The sequence below is a fragment of the Schistocerca serialis genome, chromosome 2 (assembly GCF_023864345.2).
Source record: "Schistocerca serialis cubense isolate TAMUIC-IGC-003099 chromosome 2, iqSchSeri2.2, whole genome shotgun sequence".
In the NCBI taxonomy this organism is placed as follows: Eukaryota; Metazoa; Arthropoda; class Insecta; order Orthoptera; family Acrididae; genus Schistocerca; species Schistocerca serialis.
The window spans coordinates 475,831,770-475,857,933 of record NC_064639.1 but is presented as its reverse complement, the minus strand read 5'-3'; the positions used below and the strand labels follow the sequence as shown (position 1 = coordinate 475,857,933).

Genomic DNA, 26,164 nt, shown 5'->3' with positions numbered 1-26,164 from the left:
TTTTGCCAGTCACTTGGGACTTTGCTCTGGGTTAGAGACTTGCTAGAAAGGCAAGCTAAGTAAGAGACCAGTGCCAAAGAGTACTCTTTGTAAAACTCAATTTGGATTCCAACCAGACCTTTTGACTTATTTCTTTTTTTTTTCTTCCTTTTTTTTTTTTTTTTCAAATCTTTCAGTTGTTTCTCTACACCAGGGATGCTTATTATCATGTCATGCACAAGAGAGTCTGTGCGATGGTCAAATGACAGTATGTTTGTATGATTCTCCTGCATGAATGATTCTTAAATGTGAAATTTAACTCTTTTACTTTTATTTCACTGTCATCAGCCACAGCACCAGACTGGAAACAAGTTACTGGATTGAAGCCTTAAAACCGCTTAGTGGTTTTACATAGGACCGAAATTTTTTTGGATTCTTGGCCAGACCTCTGGCTGAGGTATGATGGTGGTAGCAATTGTATTTTTTGCACATAGTTCTTTTCACAGATGCATGAATCTCTATTAACCTTTCCATGTCATCATTTGTGCATTCTCTTTTGAATCAAGAGTATTGCAGCCTTTGCTTTCTCATCATTTTCTGAATTTCACTGTTAAATCAAAGTGGCTCTTTTCTGTCCTTAATCCACTTACTATGCACTTAGTTTTCAGACAACAATTTACAGTCTTTTTAATCTTTTCCATAATTCCTCTATATCCATCTTACTAGAACTAAGTGATGTTAATTCATCGTCTGAGTGAGATGCCAACAGCCACTTGTCTGCTAGAAAGAGCAGACATATGTCTGCTTGTGTCTGTACATGTGCGGATGGATATGTGTGTGTGTGTGTGTGTGTGTGTGTGTGTGTGTGTGTGTGCGCGAGTGTATACCTGTCCTTTTTTCCCCCTAAGGTAAGTCTTCCCACTCCCGGGATTGGAATGACTCCTTACCCTCTCCCTTAAAACCCACATCCTTTCGTCTTTCCCTCTCCTTCCCTCTTTCCTGGTGAAGCAACCGTGGGTTGCGAAAGCTTGAATTTTGTGTGTGTGTGTTTGTGTTTATTAGTGTGTCTATCAACATACCAATGCTTTCGTTTGGTAAGTTACATCGTCTTTGGCTATGAATTGCTAGGTGCTATGTATCATTGATCATATGGTGTAGCAACATACATTGCACAAGATCGAAATCCATAATGTCGCGATAAAATTGGAAGCATCACCATTTCCAACATTTACAAGCAACTAGCTATATCCTGGCCAGTCCATGTTATATGAAAACACCATCATCCTGTAATAAACATGGGTGAGTGTAACAGCCACCATAGCCTGGATACCCCCTACCAAAATGCTGCAGAAGGAATACATCCTTGGCTAATCCCAAAACAGTGAGGAATTGTGCCAAAACTTGCTCGAAAATGGTTATTAAGAAACAGTAGCCTCACGCTTGATGTGGTTTGATGACAAATATGAATGGTACAGTAGAAAGCCTGATTTTCAGACATAAAGTTGGTAAGCATTAACAGTAAAGAAACTTGGAAGCAGGGCTCCCACACATAAAGGAATAAGACAACATTTAATTTAAATGCTGTTGCTTCACATCTAGTAGCAACATCAAGAGAACCAAAAGACAAAGTGTGTACAATTAATGTGAAACGAGAACTCACAAGTAAACCTACCCAAGTGATACACTTTGATTTAGATCATCTTTGAAAGTGAAACACATCCTCAAAAAAGTTAAAAAAGTTGAGTTTAGTATTGTTCTGAATTAATACTGTTGAAATGGTAACAGATATTTTTTAAAAAAACTTTGAATAAACATCCTATAGTTTTTAAGGTATGTTACAATGGTGCACCCAGATCTGTTAAAAAAGTATTCTTTAAAAAAGATCCTCTCCGCTCCCCACTACTTTCATTTCAACATTTGGCTAATACCAAAAAGTGTAGCATCATTAATACCAAATTCAGCCTCATATGATGAAGTGGTATTTCAAAGGCACATTTGTCAGAAATAAGCTAAAATATCGCTATATTGCTGTACATGCACCTGATACGCATCCGCTTCAATGGCATTCTTTTTAAATGTGGTGTATCGTTTATTTTATTTTTTCCCAGTTATAACATTTTCAGATTTACTTATGTTTAGTTTGAAGTTGATTGTACATGGTTCTTGTATCATTATTGTAAATCTGTACAGTAATGAGGAAGTGCAGAATTGTATGGGTCAAACCAGTGCTGGATGCACTTTGATTTTGCACACCAAGCACATTGGGGAATTGCAATTTCGTGACAGGAGTTACAAATAGGATCACAGTTTTTACAGCAATAGTGAACAGGTGACTCACATTTAGGTGGTGTCTGTTCTACGTAACTATTCATGTACCGTTTATATTTAAAAAGGTTGGCAAACCTGGAAGAAGAAAACTGATTGTGAATGAAAGTTTGAATTTTTAGAATATTGTTTCTTAATTGCAAGTTAACATTGTAATTATATAATTTCATCTGAAAATATTTTCAAGAAAATTTCCCACGGGCAAAATTTATTTATGTCCAGTGGCTGAATCTTATTTATTTATTTATTTTTATTTGGTGCTGTGACATCTTGTGTGGATATAGAGTGAGTATACCAGTCATTCTGAGAGGAATTTTTTAAATATTAACCTCTTTGCCATGTTTATCAATTGTGCTAAAAATATTTATTTTGTTTTGCCTGGTCCATGAATCTAAATACTAGAGATTTTTCATTTGTAGTAGGTATATAAATCTCTTCAAACCATTTCCTTAGAACCTCCATTCTCCATTTACCATACATAGAAGTCAACACAAGGATATTATCTGTGTTGTATATATCTTTTTCAACTTTTGGTCTGAACTTGCCATATTTTTCTTTCAGAACCAAGAGCAAAGGGGACATTAAATTTCTGCTTGCACCTGTATTGTATTCCTTTGTGTTAAGGATTCAGGGATTTTGCAAGAATTTCAACTTTGGATGCTCCCCTATAGGATAATGTTCACACTACATGCATTTCCAAATTGAAACCTTACTGGTCAGAATTATACATATTGACCTCTCCAATCAATAGTTTTCCATTTCACTGTCTCCACAACTTGATAAGCTCCACATCATGTGTTGGTACTGATTTATGCATGGCAATTTGAAATTTATCTAACAAATACCTGGAAATACGAGGGCCGTTCAGAAAGTAACCTCCGGTTGATTTAAAAAAATACACCAAGTTAAATAAAAATATTTTAATATATACATCTTACAACTACATCTTTGCACTATTTTTCTACATAGTCTCCATAGCGATTGAGGCACTTATCGTATCTCTTCACAAGCTTTGAAATTCCTTCTGCATAAAAATCACCCGCTTGTGCCTGGAGCCAGCCTGTGACTGCATCTTTGAGCTCTTCGTCGTCATCAAACCGCTGTGACCCGAGCCATTTCTTCAAATGCATGAAGAGGTGATAATCACTTGGCGCCAGGTCTAGGCTGTAAGGTGGATGGTTGATAACGTCCCATTTGAAGGACTCAAGAAGGGCCGTTGTTCTGCGAGCAGAGTGAGGACGGGCGTTATCGTGCAAAAAAACGATACCGGAAGTCAGCATACCACGGCGTTTGTTCTGTGTAGCCCATCGTAACTTTTTTATTGTTTCACAGTACACATCTTGATCAATGGTCGTACCACGTTCCATGAATTCAACCAACAACACCCCTTTGGCATCCCAAAACACCGTTGCCATCAGTTTTCTGGCAGAAAACTCTTGCGAGGCTTTTCTTGGTTTGGTAGGCGAATTTGAATGTGCCCACATTTTTTGATTGTTCTTTTGTCTCAGGGTTCACGTACTTAATCCAGGTTTCATCACCGGTCACGATTCTGTTTAACAATGGTTCTCCTTCGTCCTCATAACGTGACAGAAAGTCTAATGCAGAGGCCATTCTTTGAGTTTTGTGGTGGTCGGTAAGAATTTTGGGCACCCATCATGCACAGAACTTACGGTAACCCAATCTTGCTGTCACTATCTCGTACAAGAGAGTCTTATAAATCTGTGGAAAACTGACATTGAGAAACGTCGATTTTCATGAACTTTTGCATCAACTGTCTGAACGAGTTCGTCAGTCACCAATGATGGTCTACCACTCCTCTCTTCATCATGAACGTTTTCTCGTCCACTTTTAAATAAATGTACCCATTCACGGACAACTCCTTCACTCATAACTCTTGGTTCGTACACGGCACAAAGCTCACGATGAATAGCTGCTGCAGAATATCCTTTGGCTGTAAAAAACCTTATGACAGCACGCACTTCACATTTGGTGGGGTTTTCTCTTGCAGCACACATTTAAAACTGCCACAAAAACTAAACTAGCGCAGGTACAACATTCACTCGACCACGGCTTGATGCCGACTGACCTGTTGAGTGCGTGAACGCACAGATGGCGTCGCTACTCCCCCCACAACCCGCACTGTGACCAATCGGAGGTTACATTCTGAACCGCCCTCGTATGTAATAACTTTTCATTTGTCATCCCACCTGCAGCAATTTGTGCTTGCCATTTACAAAGATCTTTTCTCTTTTTGACTTTTATGTATCTATGTTTTATAGTTTCATATTTGTTTTTACCAGAGTGCCAAAATGTAATGGCTTTTTGTTTATAATCAAGATAAATGTCAAATTTTGCTTTTTTATCATCTTTTACTGTTTCTTCATAATGTTCTTCAATTAGGTTAGGGTCTGAAATTACACTTTCAGCTTCAAAACATAAACTAGTATGACTTCCCATAAATATATCAGTGTCAATAGCAGCTTCAATCAAATTTTCTGTGATGGAAAAGTAATTTCTCCTTTAGCGATAATAGTTTCCACATTATATTGTGGCTGATCATCCTTTGTACATAACAAATGCAAAATATTTTTTGGGTTCACAGACATTTTCCCTATATACTGTACTGTTTCTCCTGTATGGACGTGGGTTTAAAAAAAAAATTGTAACTAAATATTGTGATAAATTTTATAAATAATCGACAAGCATGCCAAAGAAGAAGAGATAGAACTACAATGGACATGTTATTCCATGGACTCTTGTGCTTCTATGCATGAACTATCTTTCCTTTGTCTGTCACTTATCTTATCTGCTTGGATTTGGACCTAAGAGGACGTTCTTGTGTAAAGCTCATCTTGCTGTACCAGGTTATAATGTAAGTTGTACTTAAAACCCGAAAAATATAATGGTTATTTTGTCAAAAGAATTTGTGTCGGTTGTCAATCAATTGATAGTCTGATACCTTTATTGTCTTAAGTAGATATGGTCCTTAACAAAGAATTTTCATTGTTAGGCGCCATCTTAGAAAAATCTTTAACATTTTTCTTTTAGCTCAACTACGAGACGTGCCGTTGGTTAGGATAATTAACTTTACTTCAGATCCCACGAGACCAGAGGCAGCTACTAATAATTTAACAATTTTATTTACAGATTTTCTTTATATAATGAGATAAAATCCCAGGCAGAAAAGGTCTGGTCACAGGATTCCAGTTCCATTATAGGATTTCATTTGTAGATGCTACTCTTGTTATCTTATATTGGGGAATCGACATGAAACCACGATAAGTTACATATTACAGTAGTGTTCATTGAACAGACTTGGCAAATGTTCTCTGGTGCAATAGGCACATCCGTAGTGTTGGGAAATAAGAAAAGGACAATTAATTATCGATGATTATGTAACCACCCTGAGAACTGAGCTAGTTACTGAGTGCTTATACAAGTCGGGCTAAATTAAACAACATATTACACTGTTAATAATATTCCTACATTAGTTACTTCTCTTTTATGCTGAGCCATTGCATTAATGTGTGTTTCTTTTTTGTATAAGCCATGGCTCATATTTTATTTTATTACATTACACTAATAGTCACAAAACAAATAAAAATTTTTATTTTATTACATTACAATACATAATTGTGTGTGTGTGTGAATAGACTGTATGTCCAACACTTGTCACACCGGCAGTACAATGAGTAATGAGAACTAAGCATCCCAGCCTGCAGAGCTTCCCTCACACCACTTGTTTGTTATTCCACTGCCCATGCACCTGTGTAAGATTGATTGGCCAAGAGAAAGAGATGGATATCATCTCTGCCGTCCCACTCCTGTCATGAAATCACATTTGTCTGAGTTCTTAGTGCATAAAATCAAAGAGCATTCAGCATTTTTTTTTTTTTAGTCAGACAATTCTGCATTTACTCGTTTTCCTCGTTACTGTACAGTTTTACAATAATATTACATCAATAATGCACAAACAATTTCAAATGAACCTAAGTTAAATCTGAAAGGGTTACAACTTGGAAAAAGGAGTACACCAAATGTAAAAAGAAATATAAAACAACATATTTTATATTTTGTAAAATATATAGAACAGTATATGTATAACATACACTTATTCATCTGGGAATGACCTATTAAACAACCCAACATGGCATGTGGAATTGAAGGGAAGACTTATCACGTGTGTGCACACCAATATAGAGATATTTTAGCCTATTTTTGACAAATGCATCTTTGGAATGCCACTGCATCCTTTAGTATTAACAATGCTTTACATTTTGCTACTACTCAAATGTTGAAATGAAAAACAAAATAGTGTAGGGGGGAGCGCAAGGGATTGCAAAAATAATGGCTTTTGACAAATTTGGGTGCACCATTATAAAGTACATTAAAAACCACAGAACTTTTATTTGAAGCTTTTTTTGTGTCTGTTTCCATTTAATGATATTCATTCAGAAATATTAAACTCAGTTTTTAGCAAGGGGGCGCATCACATCCTTAATGGCCGTATGGGCACATATAAAAAAAATGTGTGTGTTTTATTTTGGTCTACTCTACAACATATTCAAAGCCAATCAAAATCAAATTGTATGCCTTGGGTAGCTTGACTTGTCAGAACTGTAAAAGCGAAAGCCACTGAAACTGAAAAAATTCTTTCCCTCACATGCATAGAAGTTTCAACAATGCTTAAACATGTCAAGCCAGTAAGAGCTGCAGGTTTTGATGATATCCATCGTGCGTTCATAATAAAGTGTGGCAAATACACAAAAGTATGGATGTCTCATTTCTCCATGGACATTATGCAAAATGACAATATACCACAAGAATTTAAACATTCAGAGGTAACTGCTATGCTAAATCTGAGCAACCCCCCCCCCCCCCCCCCCCTCATAAACTAATAGCCCTGCTATCTGTGACCTAAAGCTACTAGAGCAACATATCAATAATAGGATCAGTTCCAGTAAGATGGGCACTGAGGTTATGGGTGAAGTTTAAACAGATTGTAAATCATGCTCCGAACAAGTGTATAGTTAGTAAGTGGCTTAAAAGCAGAAAGAACCACCACAGTTTAACAACAAATTTCAGAATATGCTGTGGAAGCAAAGGCTGTCACACTCTTGGCTCAAAAGAGAATGCACAAATGATGACAGGCAGAGGTTACTAGAGATTTGTGTATCTTGGCAAACTTACAAAAATTGCCACCATCATACCTTAGCAAAAGATCTGGCCAAGAACCAAAGAAAATTCTGGTCTTATGTAAAAGCACTAAGCAGGTTTAAGGCTTCCATCCATACACTGATGCCACATCTGGAGTGGTGGTTGAAGACAGTGAAATGAAAGTAAGAGAGTTAAATGTTGTGTTTAAGAAATAATTTATATGGGAGAATCATATAAACATACTGTCATTTGACAGTCATGCGGACTCCCTTATGGATGACATAGTAATAAGCATCCCTGGTGTAGAGGAACAGCTGAAAGAGTTGAAGACAAATAAGTCATCAGGTAAGGATAGAATCTCAATTTGCTTTTACGCGGAGTACTCAATGGCATTGGCCTCTTACTTAGTTTGCATTTATCATGACTCTCTCACTCAGCAAAGAGTCTAAGTGACTGGATAAAAGCACAGGCGATTCCAGTATATAAAAAGGTTAAAAGAGCAGACCCACAGAGTTACAGACCTATATCCTTAACATCAGTTTGCTTCAGAATTCTTGAATATATTTTGAGTTCATATATAATAAATTTTGTAGAGACTCAGAAGCTTATATCCATAAATCAGCACTGTTTTAGAAAACATCAGTCTTGCAAAACTCTGCTCCTTTCTCAGATAATACATTGTAAACTATGGACAAAGGGCAATAGGCAGAGTCCAAATTTCTAGATTTCTGAATAGCATTTGACACAATGCCTTACTGCAAACTGTTAATGAAGGTATGAGTATACGGAATAGGTGCCCAGATATAGAGTGGCTCAGATGCTTCTTAAGTAATAGAACCCGTTGTTGCCCTCGATAATGTGTCTACGTCAGAGGCTTGGGTATCATCTGGAGTTCCCCTGAGAAGCCTGACATGACTGCTGTTATTTTCTATACACATAAATGATCTGGCAGGCCTGGTGGGCAGCAATCTGCAGTTTTTTTGCTAATGATGTTGTGATGTACAGGAAGGTGTCAACGTTGAGCGGCTGCAGGAGGCTACAAGGTGATTTAGACAAAAATTCTAGTTGGTGTGATGAATGACAGCTAGCTATAAATGTAGAAGAATGTAAGTTAATGTAGATGAGTGGGAAAAACAAACCCTTAGTGTTTGAATGCAGCCTGCTTGACACAGGCAAATCATTTAAATATCTGAGTATGATGCTGCAAAGCAGTACAAAATGGAATGATCATGTGAGGATTAAGGTAGGGAAGGCAAATGGTTGACTTTGATTTATTGGGAAAATTTTTGGAAAGTGTGGTTAATCTGTAAAGCAGACCACAGATAGGACACTGGTGCAACCTACTTTTGATTATTACTTGAGTGTTTGGAATCCATACCAGGTTAGATTAAAAGAAGATGTAAAGCAATTCAGAAGTGGGCTGCTAGATTTGTCACTGACAGATTCAAACAACATGCAGATATTATGGAAATGCTTTGGGAACTCAAATGGTATTCCCTGAAGAGAAGGAGATGTTCTTTATGAGGACCACTATTGAGAAAATTTGGAGAACCAACTTTTGAAGCTGACTGCTGAACAATTCTACTCCGACCAATATACATTTTACATAAGGACCATGAACATAATATATGAGAAATTAGGGCTCAAATGGAGGCATATAGACAGTCATTTTTCCCTCACTTTGTTTGCAAGTGGAGCAAGAGAAGAAACAATTACTTGTGTTGTGGCTTACAGAGTATGTATGTAAAATTCTTTAATTGTATATCTAAAAACAAAGATTTTGAGACTTACCAAACAAAAGCGCTGGTAGGTTGATAGACACACAAACAAACACAAACATACACACAAAATACAAGCTTTCGCAACAAACAGTTGCTTCATCAGGAAAGAGGGAAGGAGAGGGAAAGACGAAAGGATATGGGTTTTAAGGGAGAGGGTAAGGAGTCATTCCAATCCCGGGAGTGGAAAGACTTACCTCAGGGGGAAAAAAGGACAGGTATACACTCACATACACACACATATCCATCCGCACACACACAGACACAAGCAGACATTTGTAAAGGCAAAGAGTTTGGGCAGAGATGTCAGTTGAGGCGGAAGTAAAGAGGGAAAGATGTTGTTGAAAGACAGGTGAGGTATGAGTGGTGGCAACTTGAAATTAGCGGAGGTTGAGGCCTGGTGGATAACGGGAAGAGAGGATATACTGAAGGGCAAGTTCCCATCTCCGGAGTTCTGACAGGTTGGTGTTAGTGGGAAGTATCCAGATAACCCGGACGGTGTAACACTGTGCCAAGATGTGCTGGCCGTGCACCAAGGCATGTTTAGCCACAGGGTGATCCTCATTACCAACAAACACTGTCTGCCTGTGTCCATTCATGTGAATGGACAGTTTGTTGCTGGTCATTCCCACATAGAAAGCTTCACAGTGTAGGCAGGTCAGTTGGTAAATTACGTGGGTGCTTTCACATGTGGCTCTGCCTTTGATAGTGTACACCTTCCGGGTTACAGGACTGGAGTAGGTGGTTGTGGGAGGGTGCATGGGACAGCTTTTACACCGGGGCGGATGCAAGGGTAGGAGCCAGAGGGTAGGGAAGGTGGTTTGGGGATTTCATAGGGATGAACTAAGAGGTTATGAAGGTTAGGTGGATGGCAGAAAGACACTCTTGATCGAGTGGGGAGGATTTAATGAAGGATGGATCTCATTTCAGGGCAGGATTTGAGGAAGTATCCTGTCACAATTGGGGCACTTTTGGGGTTCTTCTCTGGGAGGTTCTGGGTTTGAAGGGATGAGGAAGTGGCTCTGGTTATTTGCTTCTGTACCAGGTCTGGAGGGTAGTTGCGGGATGCGAAAGCTATTTTCAGGTTGTTGGTGTAATGGTTCAGGGATTCCGGAGTGGAGCAGATTCATTTGCCACGAAGACCTAGGCTGTAGGGAAGGGACCGTTTGATGTGGAATGTGTGGCAGCTGTCATAATGGAGGTACTGTTGCTTGTTGGTAGGTTTGATGTGGACGGACATGTGAAGCTGGCCATTGGACAGATGGAGGTCAGCGTCCCACTTCCAGCTCCACTTCCTCCAAAACCTCAAAATTCCAGTCAACACAATCTGGAACCACAACACCCTAATTCAGTAGTTAACCTTTCCTCCAAACCTCTCTCCCAATCTGAAACCTCAGTCCTATCCAAGGGCCTCACCTTCAGCCCCACTCCCAGATTCAACCAAACAGCCTTTGTCAAATATTTACTGTCCTACACTCGTACTCTCTGCTGGAAATATCACTTTGCCACGAAGAAAAATGATCCTAATCCTACTCCTAATGATCCAACTCCCCAAGACACTATCCAAATTGAACCCTGCCTGTAACAGTTCCGTCCTCCGTCACAGCGGGACCCACCTCCTCTTCCTCAAAATCACCCCCTCCAAACCTTCCAGGAATTTCTGACTTCCATCCTTGCCTCTCAATCCTTCATAAAAAACCTTAATCCTACTCCCAACATCACCACTGCTGAAGCCCAAGTTATCCGTGATCTGAAGGCTGAGCGTTCCATCGTCATTCTTCTGGCGGACAAGGGTTCCACGACAGTGGTACTTGATCGTTGGGAGTATGTGGCTGAGGGTCTGCGTCAGCTTTCAGACAACACCACATACAAAGTTTGCCTAGGTAATCCCATTCCTGATGTCCAGGCGGAGCTTCAAGGAATCCTCAGAACCATAGGCCCCCTACAAAACCTTTCACCTGACTCCATCAACCTCCTGACCCCACCAACACCCTGCACCCCTACCTTCTACCTTCTTCCTAAAATTCACAAACCCAATCATCCCGGCCACCCCATTGTAGCTGGTTACCAAGCCCCCACAGAACGTATCTCTGCCTACGTAGATCAACACCTTCAACCCATTACATGCAGTCTCCCATCCTTCATCAAGGACACCAACCACTTTCTCAAATGCCTGGAATCCTTACCCAGTCTTTTACCCCCGGAAGCCATCCTTGTAACCATTGATGCCACTTCCTTATACACAAATATTCCACATGTCCAGGGTCTCGCTGTGATGGAGCACTTCCTTTCACGCCAATCACCTGCCACCCTACCTAAAACCTCTTTCCTCATTACCTTAGCCAGCTTCATCCTGACCCACCACTTCTTCACTTTTGAAGGCCAGACATACCAACAATTAAAGGGAACAGCCATGGGTACCAGGATGGCCCCCTCGTACGCCAACCTATTCATGGTCACTTAGAGGGAGCCTTCTTGGTTACCCAGGCCTGCAAACCCAAAGTTTGGTACAGATTTATTGATGACATCTTCATGATCTGGACTCACAGTGAAGAAGAACTCCAAAATTTCCACTCCAACCTCAACTGCTTTGGTTCCATCAGATTCACCTGGTCCTACTCTAAATCCCATGCCACTTTCCTTGACGTTGACCTCCATCTCTCCAATGGCCAGCTTCACACGTCCGTCCACATCAAACCCACCAACAAGCAACAGTACCTCCATTATGACAGCTGCCACACATTCCACATCAAGCAGTCCCTTCCCTACAGCCTAGGTCTTTGTGGCAAATGAATCTGCTCCAGTCTGGAATCCCTGAACCATTACACCAACAACCTGAAAACAGCTTTCGCATCCCGCAGCTACCCTCCCGACCTGGTACAGAAGCAAATAACTAGAGCCACTTCCTCATCCCTTCAAACCCAGAACCTCCCACAGAAGAACCCCAAAAGTGCCCCAATTGTGACAAGATACTTTCCGGGACTGGATCAGACTCTGAATGTGGCTCTCCAGCAGGGATACGACTTCCTCAAATCCTGCAATGAAATGAGATCCATCCTTCATGAAATCCTCCCCACTCGACCAAGAGTGTCTTTCTGCCGTCCACCTAACCTTCGTAATCTCTTAGTTCATCCCTATGAAATGCCCAAACCACCTTCCCTACTCTCTGGCTCCTACCCTTGCAACCACCCCCGGTGTAAAACCTGTCCCATGCACCCTCCCACCACCACCTACTCCAGTCCTGTAACCCGGAAGGTGTACACTATCAAAGGCAGAGCCACATGTGAAAGCACCCACGTGATTTACCAACTGACCTGCCTACACTGTGAAGCTTTCTATGTGGGAATGACCAGCAACAAACTGTCCATTCGCATGAATGGACACAGGCAGACAGTGTTTGTTGGTAATGAGGATCACCCTGTGGCTAAACATGCCTTGGTGCACGGCCAGCACATCTTGGCACAGTGTTACACCGTCCGGGTTATCTGGATACTTCCCACTAACACCAACCTGTCAGAACTCCGGAGATGGGAACTTGCCCTTCAGTATATCCTCTCTTCTCGTTATCCGCCAGACCTCAACCTCCGCTAATTTCAAGTTGCCACCACTCATACCTCACCTGTCTTTCAACAACATCTTTGCCTCTTTACTTCCACCTCAACTGACATCTCTGCCCAAACTCTTTGCCTTTACAAATGTCTGCTTGTGTCTGCGTATGTGCGGATGGATATGTGTGTGTGTGCGAGTGTATACCTGTCCTTTTTTCCCCCTGAGGTAAGTCTTTCCACTCCCGGGATTGGAATGACTCCTTACCCTCTCCCTTAAAACCCACATCCTTTCGTCTTTCCCTCTCCTTCCCTCTTTCCTGATGAAGCAACTGTTTGTTGCAAAAGCTTGAATTTTGTGTGTATGTTTGTGTTTGTTTGTGTGTCTATCGACCTGCTAGCGCTTTTGTTTGGTAAGTCTCAAAATCTTTGTTTTTAGATATATTTCCCCTCGTGGAATGTTTCCCTCTATTATATTCATATCATAAATTATTTAATTGGATAGATAGGATGTATGTAGATGTAGATATAGACGTAATCTCAGTTGAAAAAACAGGCTTCTGGCCAGAGCAGTGCTGCACACATCAAGTTATGTCAGTTACTACCTACACTGAAGCAATATTTCAAAGAAAACTTAAAACTGCAGTTCTGTTCATTGACCTCCCTGAGGTTTATGATATAGTGTGGAGAGAAGATGCGATACATGAGCTTCTTCACATAATTCCCTGCAAACCAACAGCTCAGCTAATCAACATACACTAATTGACTGAGTGTTCCAAATAGCATGTGACCCAACTTCATTTCCCCAAGAAAATTACAGAATAGTCTACTGCAGGAATCATTCCTTGGCCCACTACTCTTCAGTCTGTATACTGCACAGATGCCAAAAACAAAATCAAAGAAGTTTGCTTATACTGATGAGTGAGTACTTGCAACAAGGTGTAGCTCAATAGAATCATCAGAAGAAATCCCTATAGTGGATGTAGACATAGTGGGAAAGTACTTTTGCTAATGTAAACCAGTCAAATGGCACCCAATTGGAGGTTTCCTGCTTCCACCTAAATAATGGACTCATTGAAGAAACATCAATATATAGTTCAGAAACATTACACTTACTAACAATAAAACACCAAAATACCTCAGTGTAACCATTGATATGACTGTATCTTTTACAGAGCATGTAACGAAAACAGCTAAATAGTTGAAAACAAGAAACAACTTCATCTAAAACTATGTTATAGAACCTGGGGAGTATTAGCACCCACCCTGCACTCTTCTGCTGTAGGTCTTGTCTTGACGTCCAGCTAAATAACATCCAGAGAATGATTGCTGGTGTTATCAAATCAACTCTTATACAGTAGCTACCCGTACTAAGCCACATTGCACCCATCTCAACTATGACATACAGATGTTCTCACAATGAGTGTAAAAAGCTCGTTGATAATATAAATCTACCAGTCCATGAAGATATTGGTGACGCAAACACTAACTGACTGTGCTGTATGTAACTACCAACCAAAATATCAGAGGTCATTGTGGAAGATGTGTTCAATCTTACAAATGCATGGACTCAAGAATGGACCGGACAACAAAATAATAATACACCATATGTCACCCAAAAATTGCTAGCATTTGACTTGTCTTGCAAACCATAGTCATAAACAAAACTAGAACCAAACATGGCAGCTGTGCCTTTTTTCTTTTTTTCATTTTTCTTTTTTTTCCTTTTTTTCCCCCAAAAATGGAGTAAGCATCAATTCCCACTTGTGATTGTGAATATCCGTAGCCCACCAGGCACAGCAGAAAAGAATGTACCACAGGATTATGTGACAGTAGGCAGGAAGACTTCCTGCTGGCAACTCCATAGTTGACAGATTATACACTCCTGGAAATGGAAAAAAGAACACATTGACACCGGTGTGTCAGACCCACCATACTTGCTCCGGACACTGCGAGAGGGCTGTACAAGCAATGATCACACGCACGGCACAGCGGACACACCAGGAACCGCGGTGTTGGCCGTCGAATGGCGCTAGCTGCGCAGCATTTGTGCACCGCCACTGTCAGTGTCAGCCAGTTTGCCGTGGCATACGGAGCTCCATCGCAGTCTTTAACACTGGTAGCATGCCGCGACAGCGTGGATGTGAACCGTATGTGAAGTTGACGGGCTTTGAGCGAGGGCGTATAGTGGGCATGCGGGAGGCCGGGTGGACGTACCGCCGAATTGCTCAACACGTGGGGCGTGAGGTCTCCACAGTACATCGATGTTGTCGCCAGTGGTCGGCGGAAGGTGCACGTGACCGTCGACCTGGGACCGTACCGCAGCGACGCACGGATGCACGCCAAGACCGTAGGATCCTACGCAGTGCCGTAGGGGACCGCACCGCCACTTCCCAGCAAATTAGGGACACTGTTGCTCCTGGGGTATCGGCGAGGACCATTCGCAACCGTCTCCATGAAGCTGGGCTACGGTCCCGCACACCGTTAGGCCATCTTCCGCTCACGCCCCAACATCGTGCAGCCCGCCTCCAGTGGTGTCACGACAGGCGTGAATGGAGGGACGAATGGAGACGTGTCATCTTCAGCGATGAGAGTCGCTTCTGCCTTGGTGCCAATGATGGTCGTATGCGTGTTTGGCGCCGTGCAGGTGAGCGCCACAATCAGGACTGCATACGACCGAGGCACACAGGGCCAACACTCGGCATCATGGTGTGGGGAGCGATCTCCTACACTGGCCGTACACCACTGGTGATCGTCGAGGGGACACTGAATAGTGCACGGTACATCCAAACCGTCATCGAACCCATCGTTCTACCATTCCTAGACCGGCAAGGGAACTTGCTGTCCCAACAGGACAATGCACGTCCGCATGTATCCCGTGCCACCCAACGTGTTCTAGAAGGTGTAAGTCAACTACCCTGGCCAGCAAGATCTCCGGATCTGTCCCCCATTGAGCATGTTTGGGACTGGATGGAGTGTCGTCTCACGCGGTCTGCACGTCCAGCACGAACGCTGGTCCAACTGAGGCGCCAGGTGGAAATGGCATGGCAAGCCGTTCCACAGGACTACATCCAGCATCTCTACGATCGTCTCCATGGGAGAATAGCAGCCTGCATTGCTGCGAAAGGTGGATATACACTGTACTAGTGCCGACACTGTGCATGCTCTGTTGCCTGTTTCTATGTGCCTGTGGTTCTGTCAGTGTGATCATGTGATGTATCTGACCCTAGGAATGTGTCAATAAAGTTTCCCCTTCCTGGGACAATGAATTCACGGTGTTCTTATTTCAATTTCCAGGAGTGTATAAATACCCCAGATGTTTGTCTGTAAGGTTTTGTTTTATATATGTTATACTACACATTCTAAGTCAAATTTTTTATGGATCAAAAAGCCATATGATGAATAGTGTTGGGAGGAGTGGTGGCAGAATCAAGTGAGATTTCTGTGAAACTGTTCTCAGAAAAATGTTGAAAAGCTACCCAGGGAGAACAGCGGAATCTTATACCAGTTCTTCCTCACTCTACTACATTTGTTAAGCATGATCAGTTTTGATATACTGTATGAACAAACAAATTATTTGCATTGTAAAGTTTTTGAATGGAATAGTTAACATTTGTTCTCTTTTACAGCTTGATTACTATGAGAAAAAACTACAGAGAACACATCAAAAAGTATTTGTCAGCTACAAAACAAAAGTAGCTCGAACTATGTTCATTATTTTAGTAGTCTTTGTGATATGCAGAGGTCCTTACACTGCTCTTATATTTGAAAGATATGTCTGGCAAGCACTAAGTCAAATGAATCAAGTAAGTATGAATTTGAATGGTTTTTTTCTAATTTTTTAGTAGAAGTAGTACCAAGCTTCCAGATTTTTAGGAATAAAGTACTGCTTTCATTATTATACGATTTGTGGGAACTTTTAGAAACAATTAATGAATGTTAGACTATGGCATCATAGGTCTAAGGTTTAATCCCTGCTCAGTCCTGTGTTTTAATCTGTCACTTATCACTTCTTTCATCTGTAGCAATGTTAACATGAAAAATACTGATTTACCCAATGGCTCAGAATCCATATTAAACTGTAGGTCCTCCTATAACCAGTTGGAGGCAGACAAGGTGTACCACCTCTAATAGGACCATGTCTAGTAAAGTGCTGTGCTCATCAAACCAATCTTTGGGTTGATGGCAGCTTTACTTAAATTTAGTGCTGTTACCATTTTATGCATCTCAACTTGAAGAGTAATGTTCAATGTGTGAAATGCGTCAAAGATCAACATGGTTTGAGTGAGACAGCTACAAAATGAAGTTATGCTTCTAACATGGAAATTAAGTAGCACTTGGTTGTATTTGCCATAGTGGCATGGAGCAATAGTAAGTAGTCAGAATATAGTACATAGTATTCATCTACATCTGCATCTATATCTACATCTACATTCATAGAGTCTCACATGTACATAATATGTATTAATGTGCATGTGAGGCTCTATAATAAATACTATACTAAAGAGTGATTATCTGTGATGATGCATTGCCATAAACAAGGATATATGCAGTAAATGGTAGTAAAACACAAATTATCATTTTTGATTAAACCCACTGTTAATGAAAAGCTGCAGCATTTGTGTACATATTCCAGCTTTTGAGTATATGTAAGAATAATATGAAGAAGGAGTGAAGGATAATATCAGTTTGTAGGAGTAGTAAGAAAGAAGCGGTAATTAAAAATTCCAATCTAACTGCAGATAAATTACAGGTAGTGTTACAAGCAATATGTGCCTTTACTGTTAACATTTATATTTCACAAACTGTCAGCAGAAATATGGTGGAAGGTAACATAATAATAATGATAATAATGATTAATAATAATAATAATTCCATGTTGCTCAGTAGCCTGATGCAAGTCTTTCAGTTGGATGCCACTTTGGTGATTTGTGTGTCCCTAACGTGCCCCAGTAATACTACTGGGTTAAGGGAATCATCAGTTTAATGTGGAATTCAAATTGATTGTCACTCCTGGTGAATCTTCACATCACTGAGAGGTGAAGGCTATATTAAAGGGAGACTGAACTATTTTGTGGTATGGGCTGGGATTGAATACTGTGACCTTTTCGGTTTCCAGTCATGCACTTCATCACACACAGGCAAAACGGGGAAGGTACATGATGCCCAATACTAAACATTTTCCCACCCCCTGTTCCAAACTGCAGTAGAAAAGAAGATTGTGTGTACACTTTCATTTGTGAACATACATAATGGGTGTATGGGGTAAAATATATTGTTCAGCTTCTCCATGAAGACATAGATCCAACTGATTCTACTGTTGCTTCCTTGCTCTGTATTCCAGTAGTTTATCAAGCAGCTCTATGATGCTCTCCTGCTTAATAAAACTTTTAAGAAACCACAAAGTTCTTTGAGGCTAATTATCCTTGGTAATGATCCCAGAACATTGAAAGTATTTGAGAATGTCTTGAGTGGACTTACATAAGTAATTTCTTTTGTAAGTGAACCATGCCTTTTGTGGATTTTGATGGTGGTCACCATCTGGAGATTGCTTCTGTTACTATTATGTACACATGGGTATTCCATCTAAGTTTGTTGAATGTGATCGATAATTATATAATCATTGTACCTTATTCTTCTTATGTACCACATCTTCTGTTCTCAGATATTGTCGTATTTATTTGTTATTTACATCCATTAAATAATATTTGCTGATCTCAAGCAATTGGCCCTCTTTTAACTGAACTTTTTTAAATTGTGTTACATACCTCTGTATATACTAATATCTGTGAAAAATCCAACACCAAGGAGGATACCTATGAATGAAATTAATTTTACACCACAGATTAGGTACAGGAATATAAAGAAATAATTATTAATACATCTAAAAACAAAGATGATGTAACTTACCAAACGAAAGCTTTGGTACATCGATAGAGACACTAACAAACACAAACACACACACAAAATTCAAGCTTTCGCAACCCACGGTTGGTTCATCAGGAAAGAGGGAAGGAGAGGGAAAGACGAAAGGATGTGGATTTTAAGGGTGAGGGTAAGGAGTCATTCCAATCCTGGGAGCGGAAAGACTTACCTTAGGGGGAAAAAGGGACAGGTATACACTCACACACACACACATATCCATCCGCACATCCTTTACATATGTCTGCTTGTGTCTGTATATGTGCAGATGGATATGTGTGTGTGTGCGAGTGTATACCTGTCCCTTTTTCCCCCTAAGGTAAGTCTTTCCGCTCCCGGGTGTGGAATGACTCCTTACCCTCTCCCTTAAAACCCACATCCTTTCGTCTTTCCCTCTCCTTCCCTCTTTCCTGACAAAACAACCATGGGTTGCGAAAGCTTGAATTTTGTGTGTGTGTTTCTGTTTGTTAGTGTCTCTATCGACGTACCAAAGCTTTCGTTTGGTAAGTTACATCATCTTTGTTTTTAGATATATTTTTCTCATATGGAATGTTTCCCTCTATTATATTCATATCATTGAAATAATTATTAATATACAACTGTACATGGTGTCTCATTTTTAGGGCTGAATGTAGTAGAAACTGCCTTATGTTGCAATCAGTGCCTCTAAATATTGTGGTTCGGTGTCAAAGTCAGCTCAGAATGTTACTGAATAATCATCTATCCTATGGTTTACATGCAAGTCCGAAAAGTGTCATCAGTGATTACTGGAGGATTTTGATTAACTATTTCCCAGACGTTTCTTATAGGTGATATGTGAGGTAAATTTACAGACCAGGAGGTACCAACTGTTCTTCAGAGATGACTTGCACGTTCAACACCTTATGTAACCAGGCACTGTTCTGCTGAAATATTGCGACTGTAGTTGCCTGAAAGAGGTGTTTGGGTATTAAAAACTGGTGTAGCAGATGCTACTCAAATTATCCTTAATATGTTAGAGCCAAGCCTTATAATATAAAATGTTTCTTTGTTGACTATTTTAAATATGTAACACATAAATTTTATCATAATGAATGTTCTGGAGTGTACAATACAGATGTAACTGCTTTGTAACTGAATTGCTTATTTCTAAAGGGTGTCAACTCATGAATGACAAATTATTCGGGAGGAAGAAAAACATTTCACAGTCTTGTTTACTAATAATTTAATGACAATTTTTTTTCTATTATGTAAAAAAGTTCATTTTCTGAAACTTCCCGGCAGATTAAAACTGTGCGCCAAACCAAGACTTGAAGCTGGTGGGACCATGGCCTTTCATGTGCAGGTGTTTTATAAATGAGCAAGCCAAGTATGACTCGTGAACCATCCTCACAGGTTTACTTCCACCAGTACCTGATCTCCTACCTTCAAAATTTCACAGAAGTTCTCCTGTGAAAGTTGTAAGACTAGCCCTCCTGGAAGAAAGGATATTGTGGAGATGTGGCTTAGCTATAGCCTGAAGGATGTTTCCAGAACATATTTTTCACTCTGCAGCAGAGTCTGCACTGATATGAAACTTCCTAACTTGTTAAAACTGTGTACTGGACTGAGACTTAAAATTAGGACCTTTGCCTTTCACCCATATTGCCCACTTTTGTAACATGTAAGCTACAGTCAGATAAGAGTCCACATTAATGGGGAAATGGTTGTAGATTTTGTAAAATATGCTGCTGTATGCTTTTTTTTTGAGTCATCAGTCTTCTGAATAGTTTGACATGTCCGGATGAATTCCTATCCCAAGCTGACCTCAACTCAAAGTAGCACTTGCCCCATACAACCTAAATTATTTGTTACATGAAATGTATTTGCATTTGCAAATATGGAGAACAATCAGCTATGTAACAGATTAATGACAGTGAAAATTTGTGGCATACTGGGACTCAAACCTAGATTTCCCACTTATTGGTAGTGGCTTCCTCATCATTAGGCTATCTGAGCATGCATCACAGCCAGACTCAAACTTTCGTATCTCATCAACTATGTGTGTCTACAACCTGCACTTGTGCATCCATTATGTATATTCTCATACGGGGGAGACATTTTAATTGAAAGTTGCTTGCCTGGTGTTGATGGATAAATATGATATTGCAGTGTCTGTGTTGTTCAGAAATATGATGCAATGTTCCTTTGGAGATGCATGCATACTAGATGTATTACAATCTTTGTGTTCTTCCACACCTTTTACCCTACACAGCTTCCTCTACTGCCATGGAGATTATTCCCTGATATCATAACATGTGTCATATCAGCCTGTGCCTTCTTCTTATCTATGTTTTCCAAATGTTCCTTTCTCCACTGATTCTGTTCTCCTCTTTTCCTGCTTTACCACTATCTGTGATTCACTGCCATACAATGCTGCACATGATTCACATTTTCAGAAATTTATTTCTCAAATTAAGGCCTATGTTTGATAAAACTTTTCTTGGCCAGGAATGCCGTACTTGGTGTGCTAGTCTGCTTTTTATGTTCACTTGCTTTGTTTTGCTTACAAGGCAGCAGAATTCTTTAACTTTGTCGACTTTGTGACCACCAATTTTGATGTTAAGGTTCTTGTTATTCTCATTTATGCTGCTTCTCATTACTTTTGTCTTTTTCCACTTTATTCTGAATCTATATTCTGTCCTCATTAGACTTATTTCCATCCAACATATCCTGTAACTTTTCTTCACATTCACTGAGGATAGCAATGCCATTGGCAAAAGTTGTCAGTCATATCCTGTCGCCAGGAGTTTTAATCTCATTCTTGGACCTTTCTTTTCTTTCTGTCATTGCTTCTTCAATGTACAGCTTGAACAGTAAGGGAAAAAGACTGCAATTTGAGCACTTCATTCTTGGTCTTCCAATCTTATTGTTCTCTCTTTGTTCATTACATATTGTATATTACACATCTCTCCCTATATCATACTCCCATTTTTCTCACAGTTTCAACATCTTATGGCATTTTATACAGATGAGTGCTTCTGCTAGCTCTGCATATCCAATGAACACATATTGATTTTTCTTGAGTCTTGCTGTCATTATCAAGTGTAATGTCAGAACAGCTGATCCGGTGCCTTTACCTCTGGTAACCCATAACTGATCATCTAACAGACTCTCAGTTTTCTTTTCTATTTTTCTTGACAGTAGCTTTGATGCTTGAACTGTTAAGCTGATTGTGTGATAGTTCTCAACTTATCTGTCTTTGATCTCTTCAGAATTGTGTGGATGACATTTTTCCAAAGTCTGATAATATGTCACCAATCTCATACATTCTACACACAAGACTGAATAGACGTTTGGTTGCCAGTTTCCCCAATGATTTTACAAATTCTGATGGAATATTGTCTACTACGTCTGCCTTACTTGATCTCAAGTCTTCCAGAACCCTTTTAAATTCAGACTCTAGTACTCAATCCTTTATGTCTTCCATATTGACATCAGTGATCTTCTTTCATGTTGTCAGACAATTCCTCCTCCTCACAGAGGCATTCAGTGTACTCATTCTACTATTTTGTTATCTCCTTCATGTTTAACAGTGGAATTCCCATTGTGCTCTTAATTTTACCACAATTGCTTCTAATTTCATTGAGGAGTGTGTAGATTTTTCTATATGCCAAGTCGGTCCTCCATACAGTCATTTATTTTTTGATTTCTTCATATCTTTACTCCAGCCATATCACCTTAAATCCCTGCACTTCCGTTTATTTAATTCTTTATATTGCTTTATCCCTCTCTTTCCCTGAACAATTTTATACTTCCTTCATGTGTCAACCAAATGAAGTATTTTTCTGTTAGTCAAGGTTTCTTCACAGTTACCTTCCTTGTATCTTTGTTTGACCATTCAGCATATGTGATTGCCCTTTTTAGAGATGTACACCCCTCTACAACTGAACGACATTCTCTGGTGTTCCTTAAAGTAGTATCCACATCCTTACTGAAGTTCAAATGTATCTCGTCATTCCTAAGTACTTCAGTATCTCAGTGCATTCCACACTGATTCTTCTGGATGATTCTCTTAAACTTATGTCTACTCTGCATAATTACTAAATTGTGATCAGAGTCTATACATGCTCCTGGCTATGCCTTAGAATCTAGTATCTGATTTCAGATTTTCTGTTTGATCATGATGTAATCCAGCTGGAACTTCCTGTCTCTCCAGGTCTTTTCCAAGTATACCTCCTTTTCCTTTGATTATTGAACAGAATATTCATTACTGCCATCTGAAATTTATTGCAGAACTCAGTTAGTCTTCCTTCACTCTCATTCCTACTGCCTAGCCCACATTCTCCTGTAACCTTTTTTTCTATTCCTTCCCATACAATGGCATTCCAATCCCTTGTGGTTGTTAGATTTTCATCTCCTTTTACATACTGAATTACTCATTCAGTATCCTCATACTTTTACTATCTCTTCATCTTCTGCTTGCAATATTGGCATGTACACGTGAACTATTGTTGTTGGCATTGGTTTGTTGTCAAATGTGATGACAAAAACCCTATCACTGAACTGTTCACAGTAGCTCATTCCCTGCCCTACTTTCATATTCATAATGAATCCTAATCAAATTATACCATTTTGTGCTGCTGTTGATATTACTCTATATTCATCTGACAAGAAAGACTTATCTTCTTTTCATTTCACTTCACTGACCTATACTACATCTAGACTGAGCCTTTGCGTTTCCCCTTCAGATTTTCTAACTTTCCTACTATGTTCAAACTTCTGACATTCCAAGCTCCATCTTGTAGATTATTATCCTGTTGTTGGTTATTCCATCATTTTCTCATTGTCTGCTCCCCCTTTTGCAGTCCCTTCCTGAAGATCCAAATGGGGAACTAGTCTGGAATCTTTCACCAATGGAGGGATCATCATGATAATTTTTAAATTACAGGACACATGTCCAGTGGATACCCATTATATTTCTTTAATGCAGTTGTTTCCATTGCTTTCTGTATTCTCATGTCCTTGATAATTGCTGATTCTTCCACCTGTTAGTGGCATTTCCCACTCCAATGGCAAGACAGTGAACCTCTGACCACTACTCTGGACGCTTTGACAAGGCTTCTGGCAGAGCAAGGGTGACTTCTTATGCTGCAAGTCTTCAACTGCCATTACTGATGATATTTTATTCAAAATTTAAGCAGTGGCAGGGTTTGGACCCTTGACCCAGGGCATTTTGATTACTAGTTAAAGATGCTACCCCTAGACCATGACCACAGACAGAACAGTAGCATTCTTAAAGTTGTACGAGTGCGGTTGCGACATCCATATACATCCTCAGTGTAATGGTACAGCAAAGAGCACACTCCATTAGCATCTTTCTTGTCTTGGCCCTTGCAATAACAACAAAACATACCTTCATTTTTTCATGTTGTATATCTCAATATTAAAAACACGTGGCATACTATAAAATGATCATTTTACTGTTTTTTCATCATTGTTTGAAATTTTTCAACTTTGAGCTTCTTATCTTAATATTATCTGTGGAATATTTAATAAAAGTTTACAACAAAAATCACCAATTATTTCAGCATGATTCCAGGTCTGCAACACATCATTTTCTAAAGTGTGACACCTATTGGAGTTGTTCCCCATTAGAAACAATTGCAGACTTAAATCTGCTCTCTACAAGTGGCAAGACAATGTGATGCCCCATTTTATTATTGAAGAATGCATCCATCTCTCAAAAAACCAGAACAGACAAAACCTGCATTTTCAATTTTTGAGGAGTTTGTTAACAAGCAGTTCAATTAAAATAAGCATCAGATATAACTTTTATAGCTTAAGTTCATAAGGGGAGTTTACACATGTTACTCTTTGCTTGGGTGCTGTCTTTGGTATCAGTTGTGCACTGGAAATGGACTTATAATTCAAAGCCTAGATTGCACAGAAATGAAATTTTATCAACAAAGCATGAAAGTATTAACTAATCAATTAAAATCATTGCTGTATCTTCTGCTTTTATGTTATTCCCTATACAACAATATTTGTATCATCAGTGTATGACAGTTCACAACAGATCTCTGTTGTTGTTGTTGTTTCATTTTCTGTTTTTGTATTGTACATTGCCTTTAATTTTGTTATAGGGGAACAGAGATATTACTTCTATTACAGTATTCATTTGTTTCTCAGTAGAATGCTCAGCTATTATTTTGCAATTTTTAGTTTTTATATATGCTTAATATGAATAACATACTTGACCTGGTGTGCTTGAAAAAAAAAAAAATTTTGAGATTTGTTTTAAATGTTTGTGCATCACTGGTTCTTACAGGTGACAGAGAGTTTTCACGAGTTCTGGTTTGCAGCAAAATATTTTCTGTATGTCAATGCTGCTATCAATCCACTGATATACGGATTCACAAATGAAAGCTTCCGCCGGGCATTCCGCACGTTACCGGTGTCCAGATGGGTTTTTGGTAACAGTAATATCTTAATGTCTCCTTTACGGGAGGAAAAACAACGGCACTCCCCAACTCCAGCTCCCAAAGAAACTAAGCACAAAACAAAGAAGAAGAAAAGCAAGAAAGAAGAATATGAACAGAGGCAATGGTTTGTTGAACCAAAACGTTTACACTTAAGTACACTCACTACACAGTTATATATGTGACTTAGTCCATCCCTCAATCACTATGATCAACTGTTTCTATTTTTTTTTCAGATAAGCAATTATGGAAAATCCAGAATATAAGATAATGTGTATAAAAGAGCTAATTGCTATATTGCTATAGAGGAGATGCTGAGGTGCAGACAGACATAAGGACAGGAAATTGCTTTAATTTCAAACACACACACACACACACACACACACACACACACACACACACAGAGAGAGAGAGAGAGAGAGAGAGAGAGAGAGAGATCCAAAAGCTGAATGTTCTTTTCTTCACTACTATCAGCTGCACAGTATCTCCTCTGTTTTTAAGTAGCAATCTGTCCTATCGTACATATAAAATATTAAAAAAAGTTATGTATCATTGTCAGTAACAACCAGGTTGCTCTGGAAGAGACTCATTTGTCTTGTGTGTAATGAAAGAAAAATGATGAAAGCTATCAATACAATTGCTCTTCCATATGACACCTCAGTGTAATAATCATTATGAATGTTATTTGGAGATTTAACACAGAAAATGGAGTTCAGATACATACATTTGATATTTAATCCTATCATGAAATTACTGTTTTGAGTAACTGATGTGGAACTATAAAGTAGAACTTCTGTGACACCCACTTACACTACATGTTCAGAATCTAAATTGATAAATTCTCTTATCAATGACACAAAACAGTCTTTTTTTTTAAATGCTGGAATGTATTTACAGATCAATTATTTGTCAAGTGTAAAAGGATACTGTTTTAATGTAATGCCATGTGTTTGTTGTCCAATGCTGTTACATATAGTGACAACACACAAACTAAACAATTCTTAATAAAGATGTAAGG

At 39.5% G+C, this 26,164-nt stretch overlaps 1 protein-coding gene across 1 annotated transcript in view; it reads left to right on the top strand.

Annotated features, from left to right (window-relative positions):
• LOC126456098 (G-protein coupled receptor 54) overlaps positions 1–25,386 on the top strand; it is a 72,859-nt gene extending 47,473 nt beyond the window's left edge. Inside the window, exons 6-8 of the mRNA XM_050091854.1 lie at positions 16,414–16,590; positions 24,996–25,267; positions 25,383–25,386. Of these exons, the coding sequence (XP_049947811.1) occupies positions 16,414–16,590; positions 24,996–25,267; positions 25,383–25,386 (453 nt within the window). The remainder of the gene's footprint in view (positions 1–16,413; positions 16,591–24,995; positions 25,268–25,382) is intronic.
• The last annotated feature ends 778 nt before the right edge of the window (positions 25,387–26,164 follow it).